The following is a 27,316-nucleotide window of genomic DNA, read 5'->3' as shown; positions in this document are numbered from 1 at the left end:
ACTTACCTGACTTTGAGGTACTTCGTGGTCAGCTCCCCAAAAGAGTGCCATACCAAGAGAATAGATGTGGACCTGCCATAAGACACGAGATATCTGTCAACTCATTGAACAAGGCTGGAAATGCAAAGCAGACTTAAAGCTATTTAAGCTCAGCCGTCTTTCACATCCTACCTCTCCTTTACATGAGGTTCAGAGAAGCAAATCCTAGTGCTACAGAACATACAGCATCCAACCAGTGCCCCCCTTCTTCTCTGCTCAATTTTAAGCTTCCATCTCACACTGAAGCCAGAAACTCATGAAATCCATACAATCAGCCTAGTGTGGGGTGAAGATTGCATGGTTGTGTCCAAGGATCCTTAAAACCTGTGTCTGAAGGCAAGGCGGACCTTAGCACAACTCAAGCAGGGGGTTATCCTAATGAGACCACAAAAATTGAGATCAAAGGAAAAAGAAGGAATGAACAAAAGAATATAAACATTGAAAGCAGTACCTTAACCTATAACTGATATTTTAAGGTATAAATACATGAACCATTACACATATGATTAACAATTAATATATCTTCAACATAAGACACCCACCAGTAAAGGGAATAAAGCTTTTAAATACTGCAGAATTAAGAACACAGGCACATGCTGGCTCTGTAGGTGACTATCAAAACAAAACAGGTGAGTGTGGAAAGAAAGGTCGGTTTTTCTAAACTGTGCAATATACACTAGTCATGGCTCTTTATACCATGTTATTAGCAATATTTATGGTACTTAAAGCAACAAATATATTGAATAATTCTGAAGGCAATGAACAACAATTACAAGGAAAAGCAATTACAAGAAATAAATTAAAAGCTCACATAAGTCAGCCTCTTCACCAACTAAAAGCAAAACATTTTACTTAAATTCTAGAGATATCATTTGACAAAAATCTTAACAGATTAGGACAGTAGTCAGAAAAATGCATAAAATGCATCAAGGGTTCTAAGTCAATACCACTGTCCTATCCTATCAGAAAAATTCTTTTTCAAATACTGAGAAAATTGCTCTCTGTCTGGTTTATTATCCATTACCCTTTCAACTGAAAAGCTACAAAGTTCTTCCTTACATATCAAGATATACCACAGCTACACAAAAAAAGTGAATATGCTTTCATGGCAATAATGAATGCAAAAAATAACTTTTCAGAAAAATCCAACAAAACACAAAAGACACAAAAACAATCAAGAAAAAGCCCCAACCAAACAAAAATGAAGTTCCCCAACTCTCAGTCCCCCAATAAATCAAGAACAGCAATTAAAAGACTGTTATAAAATTAGTTAATTCTAATTAGAGACACTGTCATAGTCCTAAATCTGTCAGTTTTCAAGAAAAATTAGGACAAGGGTCAGATACATTTCTGGGTTACCCTCTTTGGAATCTGGAGTTGGACTTGATGATCCCTTTCATATCAGGGTATTCCATCATTCTGTTTCTGAGCTTCAACATACCCAAATATATTTCCAGAAATGAGATGTTAACTAAAACTTGCTACTCTACTAATCTATCTGAAAACAGCTTTCAAAATAAGAGCATTTATTCAAAAATTCTAATTAATGCTTGTACTATACTTAAAATATGTTCCACAATAAATAGATCAACATGAAATTAATTCCTCAACTCAATCTCGATTCTAATTTTGAGTGGTTTGGTGACTATTTCAAATAAGTTTGCAGTTACCTCAGACATATTTTGGATTCAAATTGACTGTGTGTCTTGGAATCAAAGGGGTATTCATTTATTGACTGTAATTTATTTTTAGTATATCTCCTTGAATACACCGTTAATTTGTATTAGCAAGTACAATCATAAATGAAAAGACAATGGTAACCCTATCACTGTCCTAAAAAAAGGTCTTTAAAAACGTTAAAAACAAGGTGTTTTTCTGCCTTCAGCAGCTTTTAGTAGAACAATCAAAAAGGAAAACACCAACTATTTCCAGTAAATGAATTCAGTGAACTACTGAGCCAACTGTGACAGAAGAAAAAAAAATGTTTAAATGAGTCAAAAGTTATCACAGTCAGCAAAGCAAGATCTGATTCTGTAATCTAAGAAACACAAAGTTGACATATTCTTTACAAAGAACCAGTGTACCACCTGAAACAGAGTTTAATAGGAATGCAAAGGGAAGCAGTCAAAAAAAAGAGGGATGTACATATAAGCTATTTATCAGCCATACCAACTTCAACTAATAAAGCCATAAAAGGACACCAGTTTTTGTACAAAGCTATGTTTCAGGGGGCTTCCTTCTTCCACATAAGCAGGTAAGAGGACCACCTTCCTTCCAGCAAGCAAGGTGATGCTGACACCAGGGAAGAAATTCACACAGCCCCAATCAGTAAGGATTAGTCAGCCCTGAAATGTACAGAGTGCCAGTCATTGGTCATTGCCTATTGACAGCTCTGTGTTGGCATTTATAGGCCACAGAGGTCCCTCTGAATGCTTCCTTCCTAAAGATTAAGAAACATCACAGCATGGCTTTTCACAGTAACAGTCCTCCATTTATTCCAAAAAGAAAAAAAGTAGCATTCTGAATACTAGCACAGAACAAAGGATGCAATCAGCTCTGATCAAGTTCACAAGCTTGTCACTTCAGAACTATTTTTTCTGCCATTTTTAAAGGCCAGTTTTGTACAATAACTTCAGAGCTGGCACTAGAAGCAATGCTACTGTCTTCAAAACCTCTTGAAAGCAAATAAACAATTCCAACAATATGACTACAGGATTTGGCAGCTGCATCCCACATAACTGAACCTGAGTCTTCATTGATGTTGGTGTTATTTTTACTTCTGTATCAAAACTTTCAGCCTAGGTTTCTAATTGTTTAAAGCTTTGCTATAGACAAAACTCTAAACATATTTTATTATACCATTAATTTTAACAATATGCAGGACAAGAAGGATGTCTAAAGGGCTTGGGAGTAACCGTGGATTTTCATTAGGTGTTTGGTGATATAGCCCTGAAGAAAATTGACTGTATACAAAAAGCTGCTAAGACAAAATATTCAACACAGAAACATATGTTTTAGTAGTCTTTGTGCATACAACAGCCATTGATGCCAATACCACTTTCCTCTGAAGTAAGAGCTATTTCTTCCTGAAGGAACACTGCCAAACGTCATAATTGTTCCCAGATTACAACACTGTCTGTGGCTAGCTTCTCTCTAAGGATTATTGATCCAGGGAAGCCAAGGAGATAGAAATAGCTCAGCTTCCTTTTCACTCCCACAGCTAAATATCTTTGGCTAAGCCAAGGGAATGGTTTTCTGAGGCAAGTGTTACCATTCACAACGAATTCGTGTCAAGAAGACAGCTGAGAAGGTAATAATTTTGACTGTACTTGTCAGTGACCTGGAGGTGACCACATATACAAACCTTACCTGTCTGAACATTTACCCTTGTGAAAGAGTTAAAAAGGAGAAGTGGAAATTCTGTGCAGCCATTGCCCAAGTATGTACGTGGCCAGGGCTTGTACAGACTCTCCCTCACAACTGCATACAACTATAATCACTATTCCACTTTAACCAGAAAAAACAAATTAGGACAATCCCTCCCCCCACCAACAAAAGAAATTACATGAATCACGAACCATGGGGAGACAAAAAGGACAGTTTAAAGCTATTTTGTGAAGGGATCAACAGCAAAACACCAGAGCTATCTGCCAAGGAAGAGGCATTGTACCTTTTCAAAATCTGACAGGGATGACAGCGAGTAGTTCTGCAGAACCTCTGGTGCTGTGAACGCTCGCAGGTCTTGTTGGGACACATTTTCATCAGTAAATGACACACTGCCAGATGGAAGCAACAGGAGAGACCATGGAGAAATGATGAATCCCAGAGCAGTAGGATCAGCTGTAATTGAAAAGGGAAGAAAAAAAACAAAAGCCACACTGAAAATGAAGCAATGTTATTTGATGCCCTTGCTGGATGTTAGTTTATTATCAGCCTACATACTATTACTGGAATAGATTCATGCTTCCTTTTCCACCTGCGGTGTTTCACAATCACCACAACAACCTCCATTTTAATCACACTGGGGAGTAACACCTATCTTTTATGACTATTCTTCGCTTATTATTCATACCAACAAACTCAGGAAGAGCCTGCTAAAATACTCACAATCCCCTGTCCTGAAGTTATTTCATTTATGTTACAGTTGACATATAAAATGTTCCCTTTCTGCAGTGCACATGTCATTAAGGTTAATTCCTACAACAGGAATGTACTTTGCTCCAATCCTAACATAGCAGTACAGCAGTAGAAATGCTCAGAAGAGAATAGACCAAGGAAAGGAAAGGAAAATATTCATTTGAGTAGCTAATAGAAGGGGACAAAACAAAAGAGTTTTGGGGCACAGAAGTCCTTTTCAGTCTAAAGTGAAAAAATATTACAAATACCTGAAAATTTCGAAACTGAAGCACTGAAATTGCAGAACCAAAAGTAACCAAGATATGCAATTTGCCAGCTAGGTTTTTGATGTCTGATGATACTGCTGTCAAACTAACTTAAAAAAAAAAAACAAAAAAAAAAAACAACCAAAAACAATTACCTTAAGTCAAAATATTTTTTCTACACTGAAGGAGACATAAAATAAAGTAAGTTAAGTAAAACTAATGTAAAATTAAGTACACTAAAAGTTTACTTAAACCAAGTTAAACTAAAAGTTAACTTTTATTTTTTCATAGGCAAAAAGGCAATAGTTCTGCCTGCTGCTACACAATATATCAAAGACCTGAGGAAACACAATTTGAATATGTCCTTTTCTCTTAACATAGTAAGCAAAACCAGCAGAATAATAATTTCCTCCATTAGCACCACTCCTAACATTTTCCATTCTCCAGCTCAGGATATTCCTACAGTGCTGGTTCCTAGACTGATGAACTATCTTGAAATCTAGAATATTTCTAATCTCCTAGGAAATGTATTAAATTACTGCTTGCAGGTATCAGGTGTAAAAGGATCTCCCAAGTAAGTCCTTCAATTTTCTAACCCAACTTCCTCTGAAACAAACAGAACAAGTGCTGGTCGCTGTTGTGGCAGCAAGTTCATATGTTAAAAAAAAGAAACATAAAGATGGACAGGCCATTCCTATTATACGTAACAAGAAAATACCACATTATATAGCAAAACTTCCAAAAATATTTTCAGGAAGACTACCTTAGTTGGCCTTTGACTTTCAAAAATTATCCTGTAGGTAACTATTGGATTCTGCACCACTGCTATGTGTATTCACCACTGATATAAAAACCCTAAACAACCAACATCTTATAATATTTTAAGATGTTGAGTCCCAGCTCATGAACCTTAAGAAATGTAGAGGCTTTAGTCTTAACATTTTGTATAACAAATACTTGAAATACATAAAAACTCTTCATATTCTGAAACATGCTAAGACAAAAAAATAAAGCCTCCCAATTAGTCTGAAGTCTTCCCAGTATTAATTTCAACAAACTTTAGAGCATTTGTCCCCTATAGATGTAGAGTCTGAATTTATTGATCCACCCCCACACAAAAATCTTCATGACCTCAAGCAATGTAAAATTAATGTCATAAATAGTAAATTTAGAAAAAGACTGATTTTGCCAGGCTCATTTTACTGACGTTTTCTCAGCTTCCTCCTTCAGTAGTTTATAACTAATGTGGCAGATCCTAGTGCCTACATCACAACTCCAGGGAATCTCATCTATTGCTATGAGGGATGAGGATAAAACAATTAATTCTCCAGTTTCTTCCTTAAGGCATGCATCATAAACCAAAATAACTATCTCAAAGCTCCAACCAGGTAGATACACCTAAGGAAATACTTTGTAATAACACTAATGTGTTTGCACCATGGATAAAATGTAGCAAAGGTGCAATGCATCAAACAGCCAGCAACTATAGGAAAACCAAAGAAAGTATTTTCCAGTGATAATAGTGATAATATTCATGTCATCTTCTGCTTAAGCTTTCAGAATAATTTACAAGAGCAGTAAGGGTAACATACTCCTGAAAATACCAAGGAAAATGACAAAAAAAAAAAAAAAAAAAGTGTTTCAACACCCTTTTTTAAAGGCACTAGAATTCAGGATATGGCTCCTGGTCAATTTTCTATCCATTGGGCTTTCAGCTCTGCTAGAGCTGCCAGCCTTCTGAGTTAACTCCAGAACTATGCAACTCAGTAACAAAACACTTGTGAGAGCACAGCATTTCAAGCAGTGCCAAGACAGATAAATAGTGTGGTCTTACTTAAAATGAGAGAATGAACTGGCTTTAAACACAATAAAAACAGAAACACTCTTCAGCTACAGAGCTAAAGACTGCCAAACAAATGAGAGAGGAAAAAAATCCTTTATGTGCTTTAACAGCATAGAAATAGCCTAAGATAAAAAAGACCCACCCCATTCTAAGAAACATGAAGACAAATATTTGAAATGGATCTATTTTACATTATTGATGGCAGGTAATTTTGAATTCCCAAGCTACAGTCAAGTCAGTGCCTCAGGATCTTTTTCCCCCACTTCTCTCTTAGGCCACAGCCATTATTACAGGACACACACACACAAATCTCTGAAAAGCACAGAACAACCCAAAAATATACACAAGGTTTTCAACACACATCTTTGTTTCCCTCCATAGCCCTCAATGAGAGAAGTAATCTGAAAATTTGTATGCTCAGGCCAGGCTGGAGGCAGACAGACCACTGAATTCCCTACAGCCTGGCCAGGATTATGCCAGTACATGGGACCACTTCTGGAAACCCTCTTCTCCTTGGGCTGGTGCAGCGTGCCCCTGCACGCCTGCTGTGCAGGGCAGGCAGAACTGCAGCATCTCTGCTCCCTCTCCCTTCGGCACAAAGGGACAGGAGAGCTCTGATGGGATACTGAACCCCATGGAAAACTGAAATGTGCTCTTTCCTTAGGATATTGGAGCAAGAGACAGGGTGAACAATTAGTTTCTGAGGCCAATTTCTGTTCTTGAGCTGCCCCACAATCAAACACCACACTACACTTCACTGTCGTGCTGACTACATCCAGCAGAGCTCTGCAAAGATGCAAGTAGTCACTGAGCCTCTGGTGTGAGGAGGGTGGGTGGAGGAAGGCATGAGGAATAGAAACAAAAACATTTTTAAAACCCCAATAAAATTACAAAAGCCCAATCTCTCTCCTTCTCAGCAACCAAAAGATCAAATGTCACCAGATAAGGAAAAAAGAAAAATCATTCCCCAACATTTACTGGCAAAGGGAAAAAGCAATCATTTATCACCTGTCAACAAGGACAAGCTAGGAAATGAGGATTTGGGGTTTTACCCCTGCCTATTGCATTTTTCTTCTTGACAACCAAACCAATCCATTTCCTGCTCCATCCCAACTAGGTCTGCCATTACTTTGGACTCACCACTAGCCCCCACCAACACATTTCACACTTTGCCTTCCTTCTTTTCATTACATTTACTCAAGCAAAGCAACTACAGTAGTTTGACTGTCAACAAGATTTACAGGTCCCTGAAAACCATAATCTTCCTTCTTTACATCCACTTTCAGATAATATAACTTTTCTTTACATAAATCATTTCCCATATGCAAATTTGCAAGACATTCAACTTGCAAAGATTTTCTTTCTTTGCTCAACCTGTCTTTTTAATATCAGACACTTTCCCCCTTCTCTTCCCCCTTCCTTTAGACACGTGTCTCCAGACTTAAGGTCCAATTATTTTCAGAATCCTCAGTGCACAATTTGAGGTGTGGCCTAAGTGATATATGAAGGCTTTCCCACTTTCCAGTTTAGATAAATCTTTTCCAGTTAAAGCTAGAAAATTAGAGGGACGCCTGTTTTATAATTCTCTGCAGCAGCGAGCACAGCATTCTCCTTATGCTTATACACTCACATTTGAGATTACTTCAAAGACTTGTTTCTTTGACCTCATGGAGTTCTGAGTGCAAGATACAGCACGTCTGAAACGGCTGATACACCCTTTCAACAACAAAATAGTTATTGCAGATAATTAAACAGATATAAGAGAAGGGCAGGTCTGGTATCGGCCTTTTCAAATCTCCAGATTAATCTCAACATCACCAGTGCAACTGATGTCAGATCTGCAACTGAGTCCTAGATTGCCTTTCTCCTTCATTTAATAGCTTATAACATGCTGACAAGACAGATACCAGAGCTGGTCTTCTAAGTTGGTGATTCGTAACTGGGCACTTCAATCTAAGCTTTCATTTTTTATAATGATAGGAATAAATGTGTGAAGCATTTTTAAGGAGTTCAGCATCTGTTAGAACCCTAAATACAAAGAGGGATAAAAACATGCACATTTCTGTATCTGTTGCTGAATAAGGTGTGATGTGATATGCAATTAACCATTAAGACAATGGATTTTCATTCTGTGCTTCTTTTATTCAGTGCTTTGATGGATAAGAGATAGACTCACTAAAAGACATGCACAACTTCTATATATTGAGAAGTCCTCAAATCTGTAACAGAAGCTTGTTCTGGATATTTTTTCTAATTTCCAGAAACTAGCTTAAGTAAGAAATTAATTGAAGAACAGGATTGAGCGATAGCAAGATTCCCAACTTGAAACAAACCACCAAAACTCTACCAGGATCACATACATAAATAATTACTTGGGCTGGTAATTCCTTTAAGTGTGGTTCCTGGACTGGCCTGGGGAAGCTGCCAACAGATGGCAATTCAAGAGTTGGCTATTTCCACTGCATTTTTTATCCCCCTCATTTCAAAACAGCTGGTGCACAGACCATTGAACAATATGCCTATTTTTTTTTTTTTTTTTTTTTTGGAAGAAAAAATTTACGAAATATTCAGTAAAGGTTATATTTTGTTACAGAACAGCATGTTCAGGGACTCCAGGACTCAGAACAGGGAGGAAGAGCACTTTTGAGAGCTGGTCAAAGCTAAACATGCTGTCATCTTGCAGAAGCTAAAAGCTTGCCCTATTTCCTTTAGCCCAGAAGTGATCAGTCAATTCTGAAGAATTTAGGAAACTCACCCTCTGTCATAAAATAGCTCTTCCACACCAAATACATGGAAGAAATGGGCCTGAAATTTGACGAAGGAAAACAAGATTTCTCTAGAATCCCCTGTTTGCTACAAGTCCTCCACAAATAAAGTGTAAAATTGAGTCAGACAAGCCTAGAGGAACCTCCACATTTTCTATTCCTGCATCTCAACACCACCTTCATAAGCCAGCACAGAAATTGATATTCAACATGACAAAAGCTTCTAGATTGCTTCCTGAGTGAAGACAACCTTCATTAAAGACTGTCTGGTTATCCAACTCTTGCTGGGAGGAATTAGATTATCTTTATCAACCTTAGCTACATAGAAAAGCTCTTTCGTTTGAGTGTTTCTTGAAGTGCTTTTTACCAAAGGCTATATCCCAGATTAATTAATAGCTAGCAACTGAAAATAGTTTGCTGAACTAGCAGAAAAAACACTCAATAAAACAGCTCCATCTCCAAAAAAGAGACAGATTCTTCTGGCACTGATTTTATCTGAATTTGTGTTTTGGTCTTCATGGATAGGAAGTAAGATCAGAAGCTCCTGCCACCTTAGCCAGTCTTGGCTGGCAAACACTCCCTTGCCTTAAAAACACATATCAGAAGTCCTGGGGCAGATTTCTGTTTTGTGCTCTCATCTTTCAGTACTGGTTCTTCTGAAGGAGGGCTGTCTGTGTTCTCGCTGTCGATGCCTGCATGCAATCTTCATAGAGATTATGGAACTTTTTGCACTACTCTCAGGACAAAAGGGCAAGCTCTTATTTTCAGTGGAGACTCCCTTTTTGAAAAAAAAATTTAGACCTAGGATAAAGGTTTAAGTGGAAAATTAGTAGTGAAACCACTCATATGTGCTCATACAACTGTGATCCTGCAGGTGCATTAGAAAATGGAGCTCCATGTGTCAATTCCTGTAAAGTTTACAAGAGTAAACCTCTACCTATTCAAGATCCCTCTTAAGTCAAGGTCTTGACTGTCTCCAAAAGACAACAAATAGTGAAAGAGAGGAAAGCAGATGCCAGCTTTCCTTTTCTTGCAATATGAGAAGCAGCAGGACAGGTCAAACTGCAATAATAAACTCAGCGTTCCTAACAGGGGAAGCTCTTGACTGCACATGGGCTGTGAGAACACTGGTAAAGGGAAGAAGGTAAATTTGAATGGGATGTCAAAACTACCTATAATTCACCTGGCAAAAAATATGTTGGAGAAGTTGGTGAAATTAATATTTGTAAAGTTAAGTCAAGTGTGATCAGAAATTGGGCACCATGTAGCAGTTTCTGCCTACATCTGCCTTCTCTGGAGCCTGTGAAGTATCCAGCAGAGACCACTCTCAGAGGCTGTGCAACATGCAAGACAGAGCCAGTGTCTGACTCGATAGATTGCCTAAACAAAATCTTGAATAAATCAGCCCAAAACAACCTAAATGTTGAATCTTGATAAAATTCTAAATCAAATACTTGCAAAAAATACAAAATATTTTGCCCCAAATAAGAAATATTTGCCCCTTGCATAGTAATGTGGCAAAACAATGACTATTTTTCAAGTGTGAGCCTTTGACTGGTCTTTAATAAAACTGAATAAGCTTACATATGCATGCTTAGATACAAGGGGATAACCCCCCCCCCCCCCCATAAAGGTGCTGAAATACTAGGATGTATCATGGGAGCATATACTTTATCTGAAAACACATTAAAGATGTTACTGAAGTCCAATATATGGGTTAGCATAAATTGCTATTAAAAAAAGCAATAAAGGGAGGGAAGGGCCTTAAGTATTTGCAGATTTTAAAGAAAAGAAAGGAAAACATAAGGAAGGGGAAAAGTTCCATATTTAGACCTGGTGCTAAAATGTGTATTATTAGCAGTATTGCAGATGCTGAGCTTGGAGCTTACTGAGGTGGGAGGGGGGAGATAGAATAAATACTTCTACTTCTTTGAAGTACAAGTCAACACCACATTCCTTCAGTAGCTATGTAGGTACTGCCACTTGCATTTTGGGGAATCATACCTAGGCTTCTGGTGAAGTTTTCTGGTTTTCCACTTTGAGACAAAATCTCTTCAGAGCACACTGGATACACATTACTGTATCCATTCCCATGTCCCCTTCAGTACCAAAGTGTTACAGCGGTTTCAGACTTATTTATCACTTTTTTCCCATGTTCCCATCTCACTTCAATGGGTCTAAAATAATAGAAGTTATCACCACAAGAAATGGGATGTACCACAGGTTCTGGCAGAACATGAAGTGAAGGCTGAAAGCAACCTTTGGGCTGTGGTGAAGAGTCACCCAGAGACAGCCTAGGAGCAAGGTTTTGTTTGGGTTTAGAGTCTAGGAAGGACAAGGCAGTTTACTTATATGGCACATTAATATAACCAAGATTTTTCCAGTTAGACTGTATTTATCAGACTTAAAAAACGCTTACCTTTTCTGAATAGTTCCTGAAGGCTCTCTGCACTTTGATTCAAAATAGCCCATATTTCCTCTTCTTGCAATGGTCCCCCCCGAACCTCCAGAGCCTCTGCTAGTGACACATGCATGTTACCTGGGAAATAAACAGACTGATGTAAGCCTAAATAGCATCTTTTCTTCTCCATGCATGTAGCATTCAAGTAGTAATAACCCATGTTCAACTCTCAGCCACTAATATTCTCCAGCATTAGCAGAATCCATCAAATATAAATGATACAAAATGTTCCCTATGGCGATAAAAAAATTTTGAGCACCTAACTCAGGTTAAGAAAATAATGTTCCATATTAATATCATAGGCTCTACATCCATAAATTCAACAAGCTGGCACTAATCCACATGCTATGGGCAAGAGCACGTTTATATTGCTCTGTTCTGTTCATATTGCTCTGTTTATAAAGATTACAGATCGTAGTTACAGGTTTATTAAAATAAATCAGCTAGTAACATGATTTTGACAGGTTTAAGGGAAGCTGCTGTTAGAAAAGGAAGCTCTTCCACCTTTCACAGTGTTGTTGATAGCATCTCATGACCATATTATGAGAAGCACTGGCAGCAAATATGCACACAAGCGAAATAGCTATGGAACTGATAGGAAATTGATATATACACAAGCAAAATAGCAATGGAACAGCTTCTCCTTGCAGTTAAAAATAAATAAAACTGTTAGCAGCACTCTACTTATTACAACCCCAGAAAACAAATAAAGATTTCTTTCCCCAGATAAATAAGGTTATGCTTCATTATTTTTTGAAAGAGCTAAACCATTTTCACCACACTACAATATAATATTCTGTTGTCCAAAACCATCTGAAAACTGAAGACTGCATCCCTAAATATTCTGGCAAAGCAAAACTTAATCCATTTTATAAGCTCAGGAGCAAACAGACTATGTCTGCTTAATTACTCCAGCTTTCTATGGAATGTTCTCAGACTGAGCAATCATGCCAATTTGTATTTCTGATCAGGATGCAGCTGCAGAGGCTTATCTCTGTGCTTCTCTCCAAAGCCCAAAGAATAAAAACTTGAGGCAGTGAGCTGTAATAAGAGCCTAAGGTGTACTGTCAGTCATCACTGGTAAGTTTGTTGTATGTCTCAAAGGCTCCAAAGTTGCTGCTGGAAGTGGAAAATACAGTTCCACAAACAGTGTTTATGGTCTGGAGACCAGTAACTGATATCAACAGTTTGAGATGACCCAATGGTACTGTTGGAAGCTCCTCCTCCTTCCTGTAAATCAGATACCCAGAGCTTCCCCATCACACCACACAATCCTGGCTCAGGTGTAGGATACTAACCTAACAAATTTAATGAAAAACAGGCTTACAGGCTATATGTAGTTTCCCAACTGTCTAGGCAGCTGTATGCCTTCCATGTGTTTTTAACTACAGATAACCAGGCTTATACATATATAATGGCAACATAAAAGGCTGAATATCCTGCAGTTTCTAACTGAAAACATGGGGTTTGACAATACTTGCTGAAATACTAGCCTTTTCACCTAGAACTCCATACTACTACTCAAAAATTACACATTGCTGGCTGCTTTTCAGCACAGCTAATTGTTCCTTATTTCACAACTTGCCAGTTTGTAGCATTCAATTACTGTGCATATTTACTAAGCCAGATATATTTTCAACAATTAGTGTTCAAAAGTCATCATCAAAAGACAGTGGAAGGGAAAGCAGACTGAGATACATTTAAAAGAAAGATGAAACCTGAATTCCCAAAGAGAAAAATAAATAAACCATGAAAAATGGCAAGGGACCAATGCAGACTTGCAATAAATGGATGGAAAACCAGAGAAAATTGTCTTTCCAGTCAGCATGAGATTCACATACACCGGGCACAGAGCGAGTGTCTGGTCTCACTGTTCCGGGAAATTCTGTGATTTCATGCCACAGTCTCACATTTCAGTAGGTACATCTGGAATCAAGCTATCTGGATTATTCAGATTAAAAATTCTCATCTTCTCCTAGGGACTAAAACTACATGAACTCCAAATGAAAACTTTCTGTGATAAATATTCTAAAGGAAAATGCCAAGCATAAGAACAACAATCCCCTCTCCCCTATCCCAAATCCTTCTCTGCCACTCCCCATACTGCAAAATCCTGCATCCTTTCAGCTGTGACTAAATAGTGTGTGGACTGTTCTGTAACAGATATAAGCCAATTCCCTATTTAACAACACAACGGAGACCATAAGCATGTCTGCTCAAACTCCCAAACATATTACATCAACAGTAAAAGAATCCTACAGCAAACAATTTCTTGATCACAGTACGAAGCAGTATGAGTATACACACCCAGCCCTCTGCTGTAGCAGTGCATTTTACAGATAGCAGGTGCTTGACAAATAAAAATCAAACGCACAACACAACAAAACCAAACTATTTCAAACTGATTTCGAAAGCCCAAGCACAATCCATCACAAAACCAGTCATTAAAAGAACAGCCAAATGCAAAATGCCACAAGCTGGGATTTGAGTGGGATTCTCATTGAAGCATATCTGTTTCACTAACTTTTTGGTAACTTTCTCTGTGACTTTCTTCCTCAAAATTATCTTTAAGCTGCAGTGCTTGTCTGCCTCAGCAATGGGCAGACCAACATGCTGGTTATGAGGATTAAAAAACCTCCCACAAAATGTTTCTGTAGCACCAAGGAACTGACTGAGGGAAGCTGGGGAAAAGCTGTTGGCAGGGAAATGGAAGGCCAGGTTTCTCCTCCTGTCCAGCCCACCTGCCATCAGCCAGGCACTGATTTGGAGCTGACAGTGGAAGTGCCTGGCTCAATACATGTCTCCCCCACCAGTTTGTCTTGGATGTTTTTCACAAGAAGATATTTGTAGGAATGCTGACGTTTGCAATGCACAGCTCCTCCAAATTTGCTGTCTCCTTGGATTCTGGGAACCCTCAAGAGTGTGTGGTCCTTTGTGAATACAGAAACCCTAAATGCTCCATTCATACAAAAGCTTTTGGTTCTATGCAATACCCGAACATTATGATAAATTGCAATATAAGGACTATACTGAGTAATTTCTCTAAGAGAAAAACATTTAAAGTTTTTGTAGAACAGCGTAACAAAACCATGCTCCTGGCAGTCCCTGTGTTTTTCAGAGTTCCAGGCTGACCAGCAAAGAAACCTAGATGCACTGGTAAAGTTCTCTATGGACTCCTAGTTAGTTCATGTCAAGCCACTTTTTTGCAATAAGTCCTCTCCCTGTCTCCTCTTTATCCAAGAAAAGCAAGATCTGGAATTCTGTGCCTTGCTCCTTTCACTTCTTGCAATAAGGATGCACAGACTAAAGACCATGGAAAGGTGCACCTTCCAAGGACAAGCTCACTTCCCCTTTTCTTGGGACAGAATTATGATGGCATCTTAATATGAGGCCACACAGAGATAGGATCAGAGCAGGCAAGTCTCAGGGTTAGCTGGCATGAGCTCCACAGGAACTGCTAGAGCATGGAGTACTCATACACCCAAAATTCGCATGAGATCACAGCCACAGGACAGCCAAACAGGGAGATTCCCACAGCAGAGAGCACAACACAGTGTAGGAAGGCAATGGACACATTAAAACAGTTAGCACTGGAGGTGCACAGACATGAACCTGACAGACTGCTTGTTTTGTGGCAGAATTTACTCCCAGACCACACAGGAATACTATTTCCACAGGAAGGGAGTTGCATCCTATGGAGGCAACTTTTATGCTCCAGGACAAGAGAGTAAATTCAGGTGTAAATAATTTGTACTAACAAACTCTGAGTGCTAATTTCTTGGCACCACTCAGCCCTAAGCAGGCAGCACAGTCACAGGGAAAAATGTTGCCTAAGCCAGAGGCCTCCCCCATATTTCAGGCACTTTTTGAAAAGAGCCTGTCTACCTCATGAGGACCAGCTGCCAGCTCCTCCCTCTAGAATACAGGTCACACTCTCCTTGCTGAGTGGGATGGGGCTCTGGCTCTTGCCTGAAAACAAGCTCAGTGACCTCTTAGCTTTAAAAAGTCTAATTTTAAAGTCCCAGTAACCCATGTTAAAAGCACATCACGTATGGAACATCCAGACAGTGCCAACCCCATGAGGCAGCCTTCCACTTGCTCTGGTCCAAGGAAGACAGAGAGCACAACAGGAGCAACTCCTCACACCAAGTAATTAGGTCAAAATGACTGTTTGCAAGGTATATACTTTTTTCTCTGCCACTTACAAAGTCTTTTTAATGGCTTGTGTATGCAGAAGTTAAATGCTTAGAATTCTCATTTCCCCCAACCACCACCATTTCTCCTCATATGTTATTTTAAATTTCAAATTTTAAATTGAAGGTCTCCAACAGCAACAGAAGAATTTGGAAAAATTTAAAGGCCTATTCTTTCCAAATTTTATTGAACTGTCACTAGCCAAAATATTAAGAAGCTTTTGCCATAACAGTGATTATTAAAGACTGTAATACAATATTTTTTGTCAAAAAGTTCCTAGAAACAGACTAAAAGCCAAAAGGCTAAATTGCTTCAGCTTAACTGATGCTTGACAACTTGTTGTTTTGGTTTTGGTAACATATCCTTTGCTTTTTTCCTTACCTTGTGCATCAACATTTTTCCCCAATGTTGTAACTTCAGAACAAAAACTTTTAGTCAAAAGCTGTGCTTTGACATCAACTAACTGAAATGTCTGCACTACCTCACACTTGATATTTCATAGGAATATGATGCCAAGAAACATCAAAAGCAGCTGCTCTGGCATACACTCTGCAAGTGTTTTTAGATGGGAAAGAAACAGTGAAAAAAATCTAGAATACCAAACAGTGTTAGAATTTCTCAATAATCACATAAAATACTCTGATATTAATTTTTATCCTTTGGCAAAATCTAAAATAAAGAAGAGAGAGCAAGAAGGCTCTCTATAAATACAAAATACTTTCTGTGGAGAAAAAAACCCACCTTATTTGTCCCATGTAAAACACTGTTAGCTGACCTTAACTATCCTGAATATGAGCAATATTGCCCCCTTGCTCCACAGGGACACTTGGGCAAAAGGTGGCAGGTTCTGAGGAGGCTTTTCTCTTAGCAGATGAGCCAAGACCCCCTTCTTGAAGGGGGCTTCTTCCTCTGGAGATATAAATGCCTGGAGGCAGAAGTACATTTAACAAGGCAATTCTATCCAAGAGAACCTCTTAAAATTCACCTTTCTTATGCCATGATTAGCTGCCTGAAAATAAAACACTGACACTTTCATTCAGCACTCACTGAACGCAAAGTGCTTTCTAAAAGCACTTGACAGGCACAAGTCTCAGTGACACTGAACTGGGGCTAGACCTGGACAGTTTCCAAAGTCTGGTCTCTCCCATTTCAGAACCTGAGCACCTTAAGCCATTACCATGCCCTGTAATTTCAGAATCCTGGTATCTATCCCATTTATTTACATTGGCCTGCATCTTACACCCCCGACCAAGATCTGGACTAAGCATACCAATTAGTTTATCCCCAATAATACTGTTGCTGAAACTGGGCTGAAGTGCAGAACCCTGGAGCCAAGTTAGAAAGCTTGCACTTCAGTAGTCTTTGGAACCTTATTTTCAAATCCATACATAAAGTGTGGTTTTCCTATTGCCGCAGGTCCAATTTGCATAACTATCCAGAAAATAAGGTATTATTTGCAAATAGTCAAGTCAAGCATGCAATGAAATCTAATGGCAAGGGACCATTAGATACTAATCAAGTCAACTGTGCTTTAAGAGTTTTTTTTTTCTTTTAGAGTCCTGGTCTCGAGTTAATTACTGCACATTATTCTCAATTATTGTCTTGAAGGATAAGAAAACAAACCCTTGTGTCTCATCCACTTTTTTCATTTCTTTTATACAAAGAGTGGGGACACAGGCCCACAAAATCCAACTACTATTTCCCCCTTCTTTTTTCAAGTATTTAAAGAGCTGCCAGAAATCAGGTGAACCCAAATTTTTGTGAAAAATCCCACAGTCTCATGGTGCCTTTTGTTCAACCTGTGACCTAATAATAATACTACCTTAGCACTATTCCTGCTCGTTCATTTCAGAGAGGCCAGCAGAGATTAGTATTACCACCCAAGTATTTCTCCCCTCTTCCTATTATGGAATAGATTAGCTTCTTCCATTCACATTGTATCTTTCCATGTTCTCCTCTTTCTCCCCAACAACAGACAGGATGAAATGCCAGTAAAACAAAAATCTCATGCTCCTAGGCAAATCCTCAACCTATACCAAGAAAATTTCTTTGAAACTGCATTTCCTCTTCAAACTGATAGCTTGCTGCTTGAGCTCAGACCTCCTAAGGAACAGAAACTAGCTCAGATTTGTGAGAAAACACAATATGGAAACACTCCCAGAAGTATAAATCTTGGCCTTTTATCTGAGCATACACAGATTAACACATGAAATGTTAGCATTTCTCCTCCCAAAGCCTTAAATCACTATTATATTCCCAGGTCTGGAAGACAGAAGAACGTGACATACTGAGAATTTTGGCTCACACCTCCAGGACAAACAGTGTTTATTTTACTCAAAAAGTGCTTGCTTTCTTTCCTGGAAGGTAGAAAGAAATCAGCTTTTGGCATTGACCTGAACACACAATGGAAGACAAGCCAGGGTTAGTGTTGACTCCCTCCTTTGCTCTTCTGTCTCCATCACCAGAACCAGATAAACTTGTTTATCTGAAGCTTCATGTTAGGCAAACTAGTAAAGCCAGTCCAAATTGCATATAATGATCATGAAAGTCATGTTTTCTAGGCAACTGCAGAATGCTTTTTTATACATGAGGGTAGCTGATGTTTCACATTTGATATTAAAATTTTATTCAGAAGAGCATATAATTATCACTACAAAGTAAGCTTAATCCACATAAATCGTAGCATGATTCTTGTATCCCTGTCTTTGTCTAATTGTCAGTGTAAGATTCTTGGGCAACTCCCTTATTTTGCTGTTGATCTGCTCCACCTCTGAGAGGACATGTCTTCTTGATGCATTTCTCACACTTGCAACTTTCATTTTAATTGCTAAGTAGGAGCAGAGGACCTGTGACTAAGGCAAGCGTTAGGGAAAAAAAAAAAAAAAAAAAAAAAAAAAGACATTTCAGGACTACAAAGCAGCTTGGCTATAGTCTATAGTGACACTTTTTAAACAGCACATGAGGCAGTAACACCCTCATTCACATATAACAAATTAAACCCTTCTAATGACCTGAAATAACCAGAAGCAAAAAAGCATCTTAGTACAGGATGATGATGTGCTCTCTATCAGACAAAAGGCAATAAGAATGGCACCTCCAGCTTTAGTCCAGCAGTTATTTCATTGTTGCATTTGGAGAGCCAGGCATTCCTCACATACTGTGAAAAGGTCATGACTGAAGTCTGTCCTTACTCACTCAGCTCTCAGCACAGCTGAAGAGGGAATGAAAGCTTTTGTCAGAGGAGCAGAAATAGTAGCAGGCACCTGATTTAAATGTCATGGAGGCACTGGAAAGCATTATTCTAAGTCCATAAGTACTGCTTCCCACCATCTGTGACATTCTAAAGCCATCTGTAAATAAAACACTGGGGCTCTGGTGAGCAAGAGAAGGAAGCAGTGATAATTACTTAGTACAGTAACTGCTTTTTCATTCCGTACCTTATTTTATAACTATATTATTCATAATCAGTTCACAGTGTTTGAGAAGAGTAATGCTCAAATATTTAACACCAAGATATAAATTGCCACAGACTAGAAATTCGGTGACTCTACCAATAAGTTTCACTAATGGATCAACTTTAGAGTAGATTTTTAAAAGGTTAGCTTAAGGCCACTCCATGGTAATGAAGTGATAACTTTTACTACATCAGACAAAAAAAAGGGCTCAGATTCTGTCAGAATCCTTTCAGTCTCAGTAACAGAGAATGGTATCTTCCTTGAAAAATGCCTGTTCTTGGTAAGACAGTCCCCTTGCAGTAATGTAACAATCAGTGTCACAAAGGCAGCACAACTGGATCAGCAAAAAATTAAGCCAAGTGACCAAGAGTTCTCTATTTTCTCAGATGTGGCACTTGAAAGTCCTTCAGATCAGTACAAAAATAATAAGTTAATGTGCTACAATACTGGGGGGGAGAAGGGAATCATTAGCACCCACCAACTTTAGTCATAAAGAAAAGTGCTAGATTTGTAAATAATGTTGAAGTCAACATACTCCAAAGAAGTTTAAAGACTGACCCTACCATATGTTATTTCAAAACCTGACTTTAATTCTAGATATTCACATCCAATCCTTCCACAAATGGCTTTTTAGGCTCTGAAGGTGAGTAAACTGCAAGGTTCACTTGGGTTTTCAGATTTCTTCCTTCTGTGGGAGAAAGGTGGATCTAAACAAAACAATCTTTTTGCTCAGATCTTATATTTGACTATCAGACATTTTGGAAAAAGAAATGAGCATAAAAGATATACCACTATGGCATACCAAGGCAGTTTTTCCATAGTTAAAAATTATCTCATGTATGGTACTAGTAAAGAATGCAATGGATTCAGAAATAAGGTTTGTGTTCTTCATTTGAAAGCAGCATTCTTTACACACTCATGAGAAGAAAGAGCTGCTGACTTGTGTGCTCAACCAGGAAAAAACCCTGGTATTCAGAGGACAGTTCATACTAACAGCTACCTCATGTCCTGCCTGGAAAGGAAATAATATTCAATAATGCAGATAAAACTGGCTGAATAACAGAATAAAGTCTGAATGACACCTGCCTGCATCTGATTCCTCCAGCAGTGCTTTACCTCAGGTGTATACAGGTAAAGAAGCTGCACTGCTAAAACGCCAGGATTTTTTTTTAAGCACACATTTAATTTGAGAGCTGACAAACTCCCTAGTTACCATACTGGATCACCCTACTTACCATATTTCTACTAAACAGCACTTGCATGTTTGTGTGGGTTTTGCTATGAAAATTTAACAAAAAAAAAAAAAATTCAACCAATTTAAAAGTTACTACCCAGCCAGCATCCTCTACAGCTATTTGGTCCTTACAAATACTCCAATATTTGTAATGGCTCCCTTACCTGATGCCCTAAGCTGAACTACATCCTCACATATGTTTTTCCTGCCTGTAACTTGGTGAAAATAGTTGATGAGTCCAAATAATTACTGATGTAGAAAGATCATCTGGACGGTCTATTATGCACCAGGTCTTCAGTCTTTGATGCTCAAAGAAGTAATATTTCCAGCTCCTGGAAAATTTAGATTTCCTTAAGCAATTACATAGGCTCTACAACACCGCAGAAGCCCAGAAGTTGCAGCAGAAAAAAAAAAATAAAAGTGTATTGCCTTCTCAGACAGTTATGATTTCTTAGGTTCATTTCTAGGGGGATTAAAAAAAAGAGAGATATGGCGTAAGGAACAGAACATTACAAGGTTTGCAGATAGATAACACCATGGATATCTTATCTGTGAACTCACCTGTCTGGGAGTAAAGCTATTATTCACACAAGTGATGACTAATTATTATTGTGAAAGTCTGAATTTCTGGCTGAAAAACAGGCAAGATGGAACAGAGGCCTACATTTCAGCTGTCAAGGACTGTACGCACAAGAAAATCTGTGTCTCTAGGACCAAAGCATAAGCTGAGAGATTCTTGCTCTACTTTCTTTCCTGTAAGTTAAAATAAATGCTAATTCAAGCACAATAGCACATATAAAGTCTTACTCACAGAGTACTGCATTTTCTTCACTGTTCTGTAACAGAAGAAAAATTGTAATTTTCCTCTCAGACAGTGAGCCTCTCTACTCAGACATGCTAGTACAAGGTCTGAGATTTACACACAATTTAAAATACAATTGACAGTAATACAATTTAAAATACAATTAAATACAATTTAAAATGCCTGTGACATGCTATCCTCCTCTTAGGTGTGAAAACCTTTACAAAGATTTGAGCAGGGAATCAGTGACTAATCTTAGAAAGCAACTTCATACACTTCCAATTGAGAAGCATAACTGGCAATACCCTCGTGCCTCATCAGGAAATATGAACACTCCAAGGGAATGGCAGAGATGTGAACAGGCAGCTGGCTGGATTTGACTTGTCCATGCTGCCTGAAATGAAGGAAAGATGATCCTAAGGAAATGAGAAACATTGGCAAATGCCACTACATACCTGGCTCACTGCACTTTATGTCTGTGAGCCTTCAGGAAGGATGTGCTTTTGACAGTGCCCACTCATGTTGAGAAAGAGTGTGTGCATGTCCCCACATTTGCATGTGTTACCCACTATCTATATAAAATGTATGGGTGCATGCATAATGACCAAATATTTCACTGTTGTATTAAGTTTATGCTGAAGGACAAGAGAAAAACCCTGAAGGACAAAGAAGGTTATAAATGGGTAGGAACACTGATCTATTTTGAGAAGTCAACATGAACTACCTGAAAACCTTGTTAGAGGGTCCCTAAAGCCTATTAAAGGTTTTGACCAAGGCAGATCTAAGTAACATCCTGTAAGCATTTGGAAAAACAGATTTGATACCAGCAGATGGGCTGCAACTCTAGTAAGAGACCGCCATCTGTCCAGAAACTAGCTCTTCACTCTACACACATGGTATTGCAAGCGCAGCAATTAAGACCAGTATGTCTTACAGGGTAGAACCATTTCCTGCAAAGAACTTCAAAAGCATCCATCATCTTTAAAAACCTCTATCCTCATAAGAGATTTCACAGCACTTCCTTTTTGCCATAAGCAACTAATTTCCCAGAAAAAAAAAAAAAATCTAGTCAACTGCTGTTTCTTGAAAGCACTTAATAGCTGTTCAAGTGATAGGAAAGATACTTCCCTTTCCTTTCTGTGATGCTGAGCTGAAGAGCAGACTGTTGGAAATTATCCTTGAACAGGATACATCTCAGTTTTTCCCCCGGAAACTGAGAATCTGTCTGTGTAATGTAATTCAGGTGACCTACCAATAAGGTCCAACACAGCCTACATGAAACAGTATTCGTTTAAAGCATAAAACAGAAGATAGCAGACCCCTGAATTAAATGCACACAGTGCAAACATGGAGATCTCTTCTTCTGCCTAACACCTGCTTGTCCCACAGAAACTGTTTCCACATCACAAGGTGATCATTTGTTCTCTCAGAATGCTGATCCATCCTTTCTCCACTTCCTTCCATACTCAAGCATACAGAAATGAATTTAAGACTAAAGCTGTGCTTAGTCTCTGCATATACACTCCCAACCAGTAACCAATTTACAGGGCACTTAGAAATCTGAGAGTGAGCAGAAAATATGCTGTGTACTCTTCCATGCTGGGAAACAGACCCACTGCCAAGAAAATGGAGGACAAACTTTACATGAAGGCTATTATTCCCTATGGGCTCATTATAGGATTTCCCTAAATTCTGAATTTCCTGCTGCTGGTGATTTCATATTTGAGTATTTCCCAAATTCTTTGACTTCTCTGTTAAATCTATTATAAGCAGGGTCTTTAAGCATACTACCCACAGCCATCTTGCAAATACTGAAAAAAAAAGGATTTTAAAGGCAGATTTTCTTTATCCAACCATCCACAGCTGATCCATTTCCTGCAACTGATAGTGTTGATACATCAAACTTTACCTATACAACTGCTACATCAAAATTTACCTATTTTTCACCCACCCAACTCAAGGTATGGTATACACCAAGGACTGAGAACAGTATGGTCTGTGTGGCAACTATTTAGCAGCTGTCTAGAGACAGCCATCAGTTCAAAGATTCCACACAAAATATTAAGATTTTTGGTCACAGAAACTTGCTTTTTAAATGAGCTCTTTATGGAGGCCAAAAGCTTCCCGAGCAGCTTATACTGTCTAATTTAAATCCTGCAATTAGGAGGTTTTAGCTCTAGATTAATTAGTAGAAAAAGCCACTTGAAGACTTGGAATGCCTATGGTCAGGAAATTATGATCTTACTTCAAAACATGAGTTGACACAGCACATATGGCTTTGTGCCAAAATCATATGAGTTAATCAGAACATGACTGGTTAACTTGAGTCCCTCAGCCTGCCACTCTGCTCCCCACACTTTAGAAAAATATATACTTATATACTGCATGATTCAGTATGTGTTTACAACTGAAAAATTGTTAAACTGTCTATACTGCCCCTTGAACAAATTTCTAACACACACGCAATTTATGATTCATCTTAAATTCAGTGGTTACGCATGTTTTATTCAGTCCTACAGCCACGATATTCTCCAGGCTTAACTGCCATCAAAGGTGGTGTGATTATTATGTCCTTTTCCTGTTAGGTGGGAATACTTGGCATTTCTCTTTCACAAGAGATTCACTTACTTGTTAGTACTGCCCAGCTTCAAATGCTTACCAAGTTTATGGTTTCTGAGCCAAGAAAGTGCATGGGATTTGGAGTGTAGAGAAAGATCCTCACCACAAAGAACATAAGCCTCAATATCATTTGACAGCAGCATGAAAAACTTGCAAGAGTGATTTCTACAACTCCTCAGCAGACCTTCCACACACAACAGACTGCCTGATCTGTAGCAAAGACAAATAGATAGTCAGTGATGGAATAGATTTGATTTAGCTTCACTCACCAGAATGGACAAAGAACTCCATCTGATCACTATCTGCACTCCATAATGTTTTGGTACTTGACAGATTACAGGACAGAACAAGCTACAGAAGATGGCATTGCCAAAAAAAAACAGAAAAAAACCAATTCTCCTATGACATAACACCAAGCTTGTTATCAGCAAAAAACCCAGAGTTTTGGGAAGTTTGCTTCATCTGGATGACAAATATTCATATTAGAAGGACAAAAATCCGTATTACACCCTTGGGCTGCATAACAAAGGCAAACAAGCAGAAACTTTTCCTCTACAGGCCTAGAAACAGAGGGAAGTGATTCACAGCATCATCCTTCTTTCCTTTTCTTTGAAGAACATTCCTACAAATAGCAATGGAAAGTTAGTCAGATTGAAGACATATACAGGTACCGCCCATGTACAAATTATATTTGCTGTATTGGAACAGAACCAAGCAGAAAGTCACATTAATCTCTGAAGCCATTGCCCAAAGAGGGATTAAGTGAAAGGAGAACAGAAGGATAACATAACAACAATCTCCAAATCTTTTATTCATACAACTGACCTGAAGGGAGTTAGACCAGTTAAAGAATGCATCAAATCTTGCTGCCTTCACAATCAATTTGATGATACTGTGTACCACAGCTTAACTCGGTAACTGTTACTGCATGGAGCCCCAAGAAAACAGTAACTACAACCATCTAAAATAAACAGAAAAACCTGACACTAAAAAAAAAAAATTCTCCCTTCAAAACATTACAGCTCAAGTCTTATATAATCTAGTCTGCATACAATATACCACCATTCATCCTTTCCATGTATATCTGGAACTTTGGCAACAATCCAAATTTTCTTCCAGTCCTGTATTTAGTATTTCAATCTTATTCTTGCAAGCTTCAAAAACTGGGTATTATTTAAAACCTATTATTTACATTTTCAGTATACAAATGGCATTAACTTCTAGGAGAAAATTCAGCTTTTACAAAAAAAAAATCACAAATTTGTGAAAAAAACATGGGCTGAACCTCTTTAACTCCCATTTCTATCTTTCATTGCTAGCTGAATACTTTGGAGATTATTCATTGATACATCACACAGAAACTTCATAAATGTACCACTTAAACAAACACCAATTGGAGAATAGTCTGAAACAGATTTCAAAACTTTCAAATGTTTTACCAATAGCTTCAAAACATCCTCTGATAAACTTTGCTTACAAAATACTGAATTTGAATGAGAGTTTATCAATCTGGACCAGTTGTACTGGTTTACCTCAAGTTGCATACACATTTAACCTGAGAAAAAGTAGTAGCAACAATCAATGAGAAGCATCAAGTGTTCACCACTTATACAAATATCCAACTTGGTATTAGCATAAAGAGGAAAGGAGGAATTAAAAAAAGGAGGGGTGGAACAAAATTTTACAGTCTTGAGATTAAAATCTTGGAGACAGGAAAATGTATTATCTCAGTCTGCAATGGGAAGTTATCCATAGATTCCTCAATGTGCACAAAGGCTGGAAACAAGACTTCATCAGAGAGCTGAGAGAGAAGAACAGAGTGTCCCTGCACTAAAGCACACACAGGCTGTTTTAGCAGGGAAGAAATACCCAGCTTACAGGCAAAGGAGCAGTCAGGAACATTAGAAACTTTCACACAAGAAAAATAAATTAAGATATCATTATAGATATGAAGCCTTGCTGGCAAAATTAAGGGATTCAGTGGACCATTACTAATCAATTCCAGAAGAAAAGTCCTTTTTCATCCAAAAATTTACCACTTGGTTTTACACTACTGACCTCTTTATCATCCATGTACCTTGACACTGAATATTAACCCGGTTATTCAGGGAGAAATAAATGTATAGAACCATTCACAGCATGCATTTTAAAAGGTATAGATTAAAATTTTGAGCTTTGGCAAAAAATCTGAAGACAGCTGGCATTATCCAAGATTGTACTTCCTACCATGCTGATGAGTGACTTCTCCCATTTTCTAGGGATCTTTTACAAAAATTACTTGCATAGAGTTTGCTGTAAGGCTTCACCCTTGATTTTACACCATCAGTCTGCAAACAGGTAATAAAAAAACTCAATTTCTCCCACTGGCAGATGGGAGTGGGGAAAAAAGGAAGGTGATGGAAACCCAAACTTTCCCAACTCAGAAATCATACACAATTTACAGCTGCTTTTATATACCCAGGTGCGTGCTGGTGACTAAGTAGAGCTTTTTTCACAGAGCAAAATCTGAATTCCACAAATTCTTTGAAAATAGCTGGAAGACTTTATACTTTGAGGCTCCAAAACTATTGTAAAAAGCAATTGCTCTTTTTAGATGTGTATTACTTCTTGGCACAAACTTTGTGTTGTTTGTTGCTAGTTATTTTCTAACTGGAATTTATAGCCTACCACTGAAAATACAACATATGCTTTGATATGAATGTTGTCTACATAAAAAAAAACAAACAAACAAACAAACAACCACTATTAAAGTCTAGACAGGCAATAGTTTCTCTTCCATTTCTCCAAAACCACTGAAGAGGGAAGCAGAACAAATGGATTTTGCATCAGCAGCAGACTTCCCAACCAGCAGTTCACGTTACATTGAAAAGTTAAATTCTGTGATCTTCAGCTCTTTAATATTCTCAGACAATGGGTGGGACAGAATGGGTGATAATTAATGTGTATGTGTGCCTATCAAAGAGTTCAGTTAAGGTCAAGCACAAACATATTTAATATTTTCTAAAACATTGCCAACTATATTCTGTACTGGGCAAACACCAGGGAAATTTCCGCATATCACATTACATTCAATTTGCTGATTCTATTCTGCTCACTAATACTGAGTAGTTAAAGACACAAAATCCTTCAGTGTCTGATAATATCACAAAACTAAGGGCTTTGTATTGAAAAATACTCTTTTTAACTATTCTGTGCAAGGCCAAAGAGCACACACAGCACACATGGTAGTATCAAGAGAGCACAAGAATTTGATCTTGAGGGAAGCAAGAACAAAAAGAATGCCTATACAGCATGTCCTTCCCTTCTTGAGTAATACATTCCTCATCTCTAAAAGGAATCCAATTATTTATGTCTCCAGAAGTTGATTTTTGTTGTACTTTTCATGTGATACCATTTTAAATGACAGTTTACTTACATATTTTACCATTTTACCTAGTAGTATATTTTCACTTTCCTGTTCAACAACTAAAACTATACCTAAACTGTGATATCACCAAAGTATACCTGTCTCTTTCTCCTCTC

General features: G+C 38.2%; 1 protein-coding gene across 7 annotated transcripts in view; it reads right to left on the bottom strand.

Annotated features, from left to right (window-relative positions):
* PTPN13 (protein tyrosine phosphatase non-receptor type 13) overlaps positions 1–27,316 on the bottom strand; it is a 114,857-nt gene that overhangs the window by 77,235 nt on the left and 10,306 nt on the right. For all 7 annotated transcript variants that reach the window (XM_072928661.1, XM_072928662.1, XM_072928660.1 and 4 more), the window contains 3 exons: positions 11,449–11,568; positions 3,710–3,879; positions 7–72 (listed from right to left, as the gene is read on the bottom strand). In XM_072928661.1, the coding sequence (XP_072784762.1) occupies positions 7–72; positions 3,710–3,879; positions 11,449–11,563 (351 nt within the window). In that variant the 5' untranslated portion in view covers positions 11,564–11,568. Of the gene's footprint in view, positions 1–6; positions 73–3,709; positions 3,880–11,448; positions 11,569–27,316 lie in introns of those variants that run through there.

Source organism: Taeniopygia guttata, chromosome 4, assembly GCF_048771995.1.
Source record: "Taeniopygia guttata chromosome 4, bTaeGut7.mat, whole genome shotgun sequence".
Classification (NCBI taxonomy): Eukaryota; Metazoa; Chordata; class Aves; order Passeriformes; family Estrildidae; genus Taeniopygia; species Taeniopygia guttata.
This window is presented reverse-complemented; position numbering and strand designations above follow the sequence as displayed.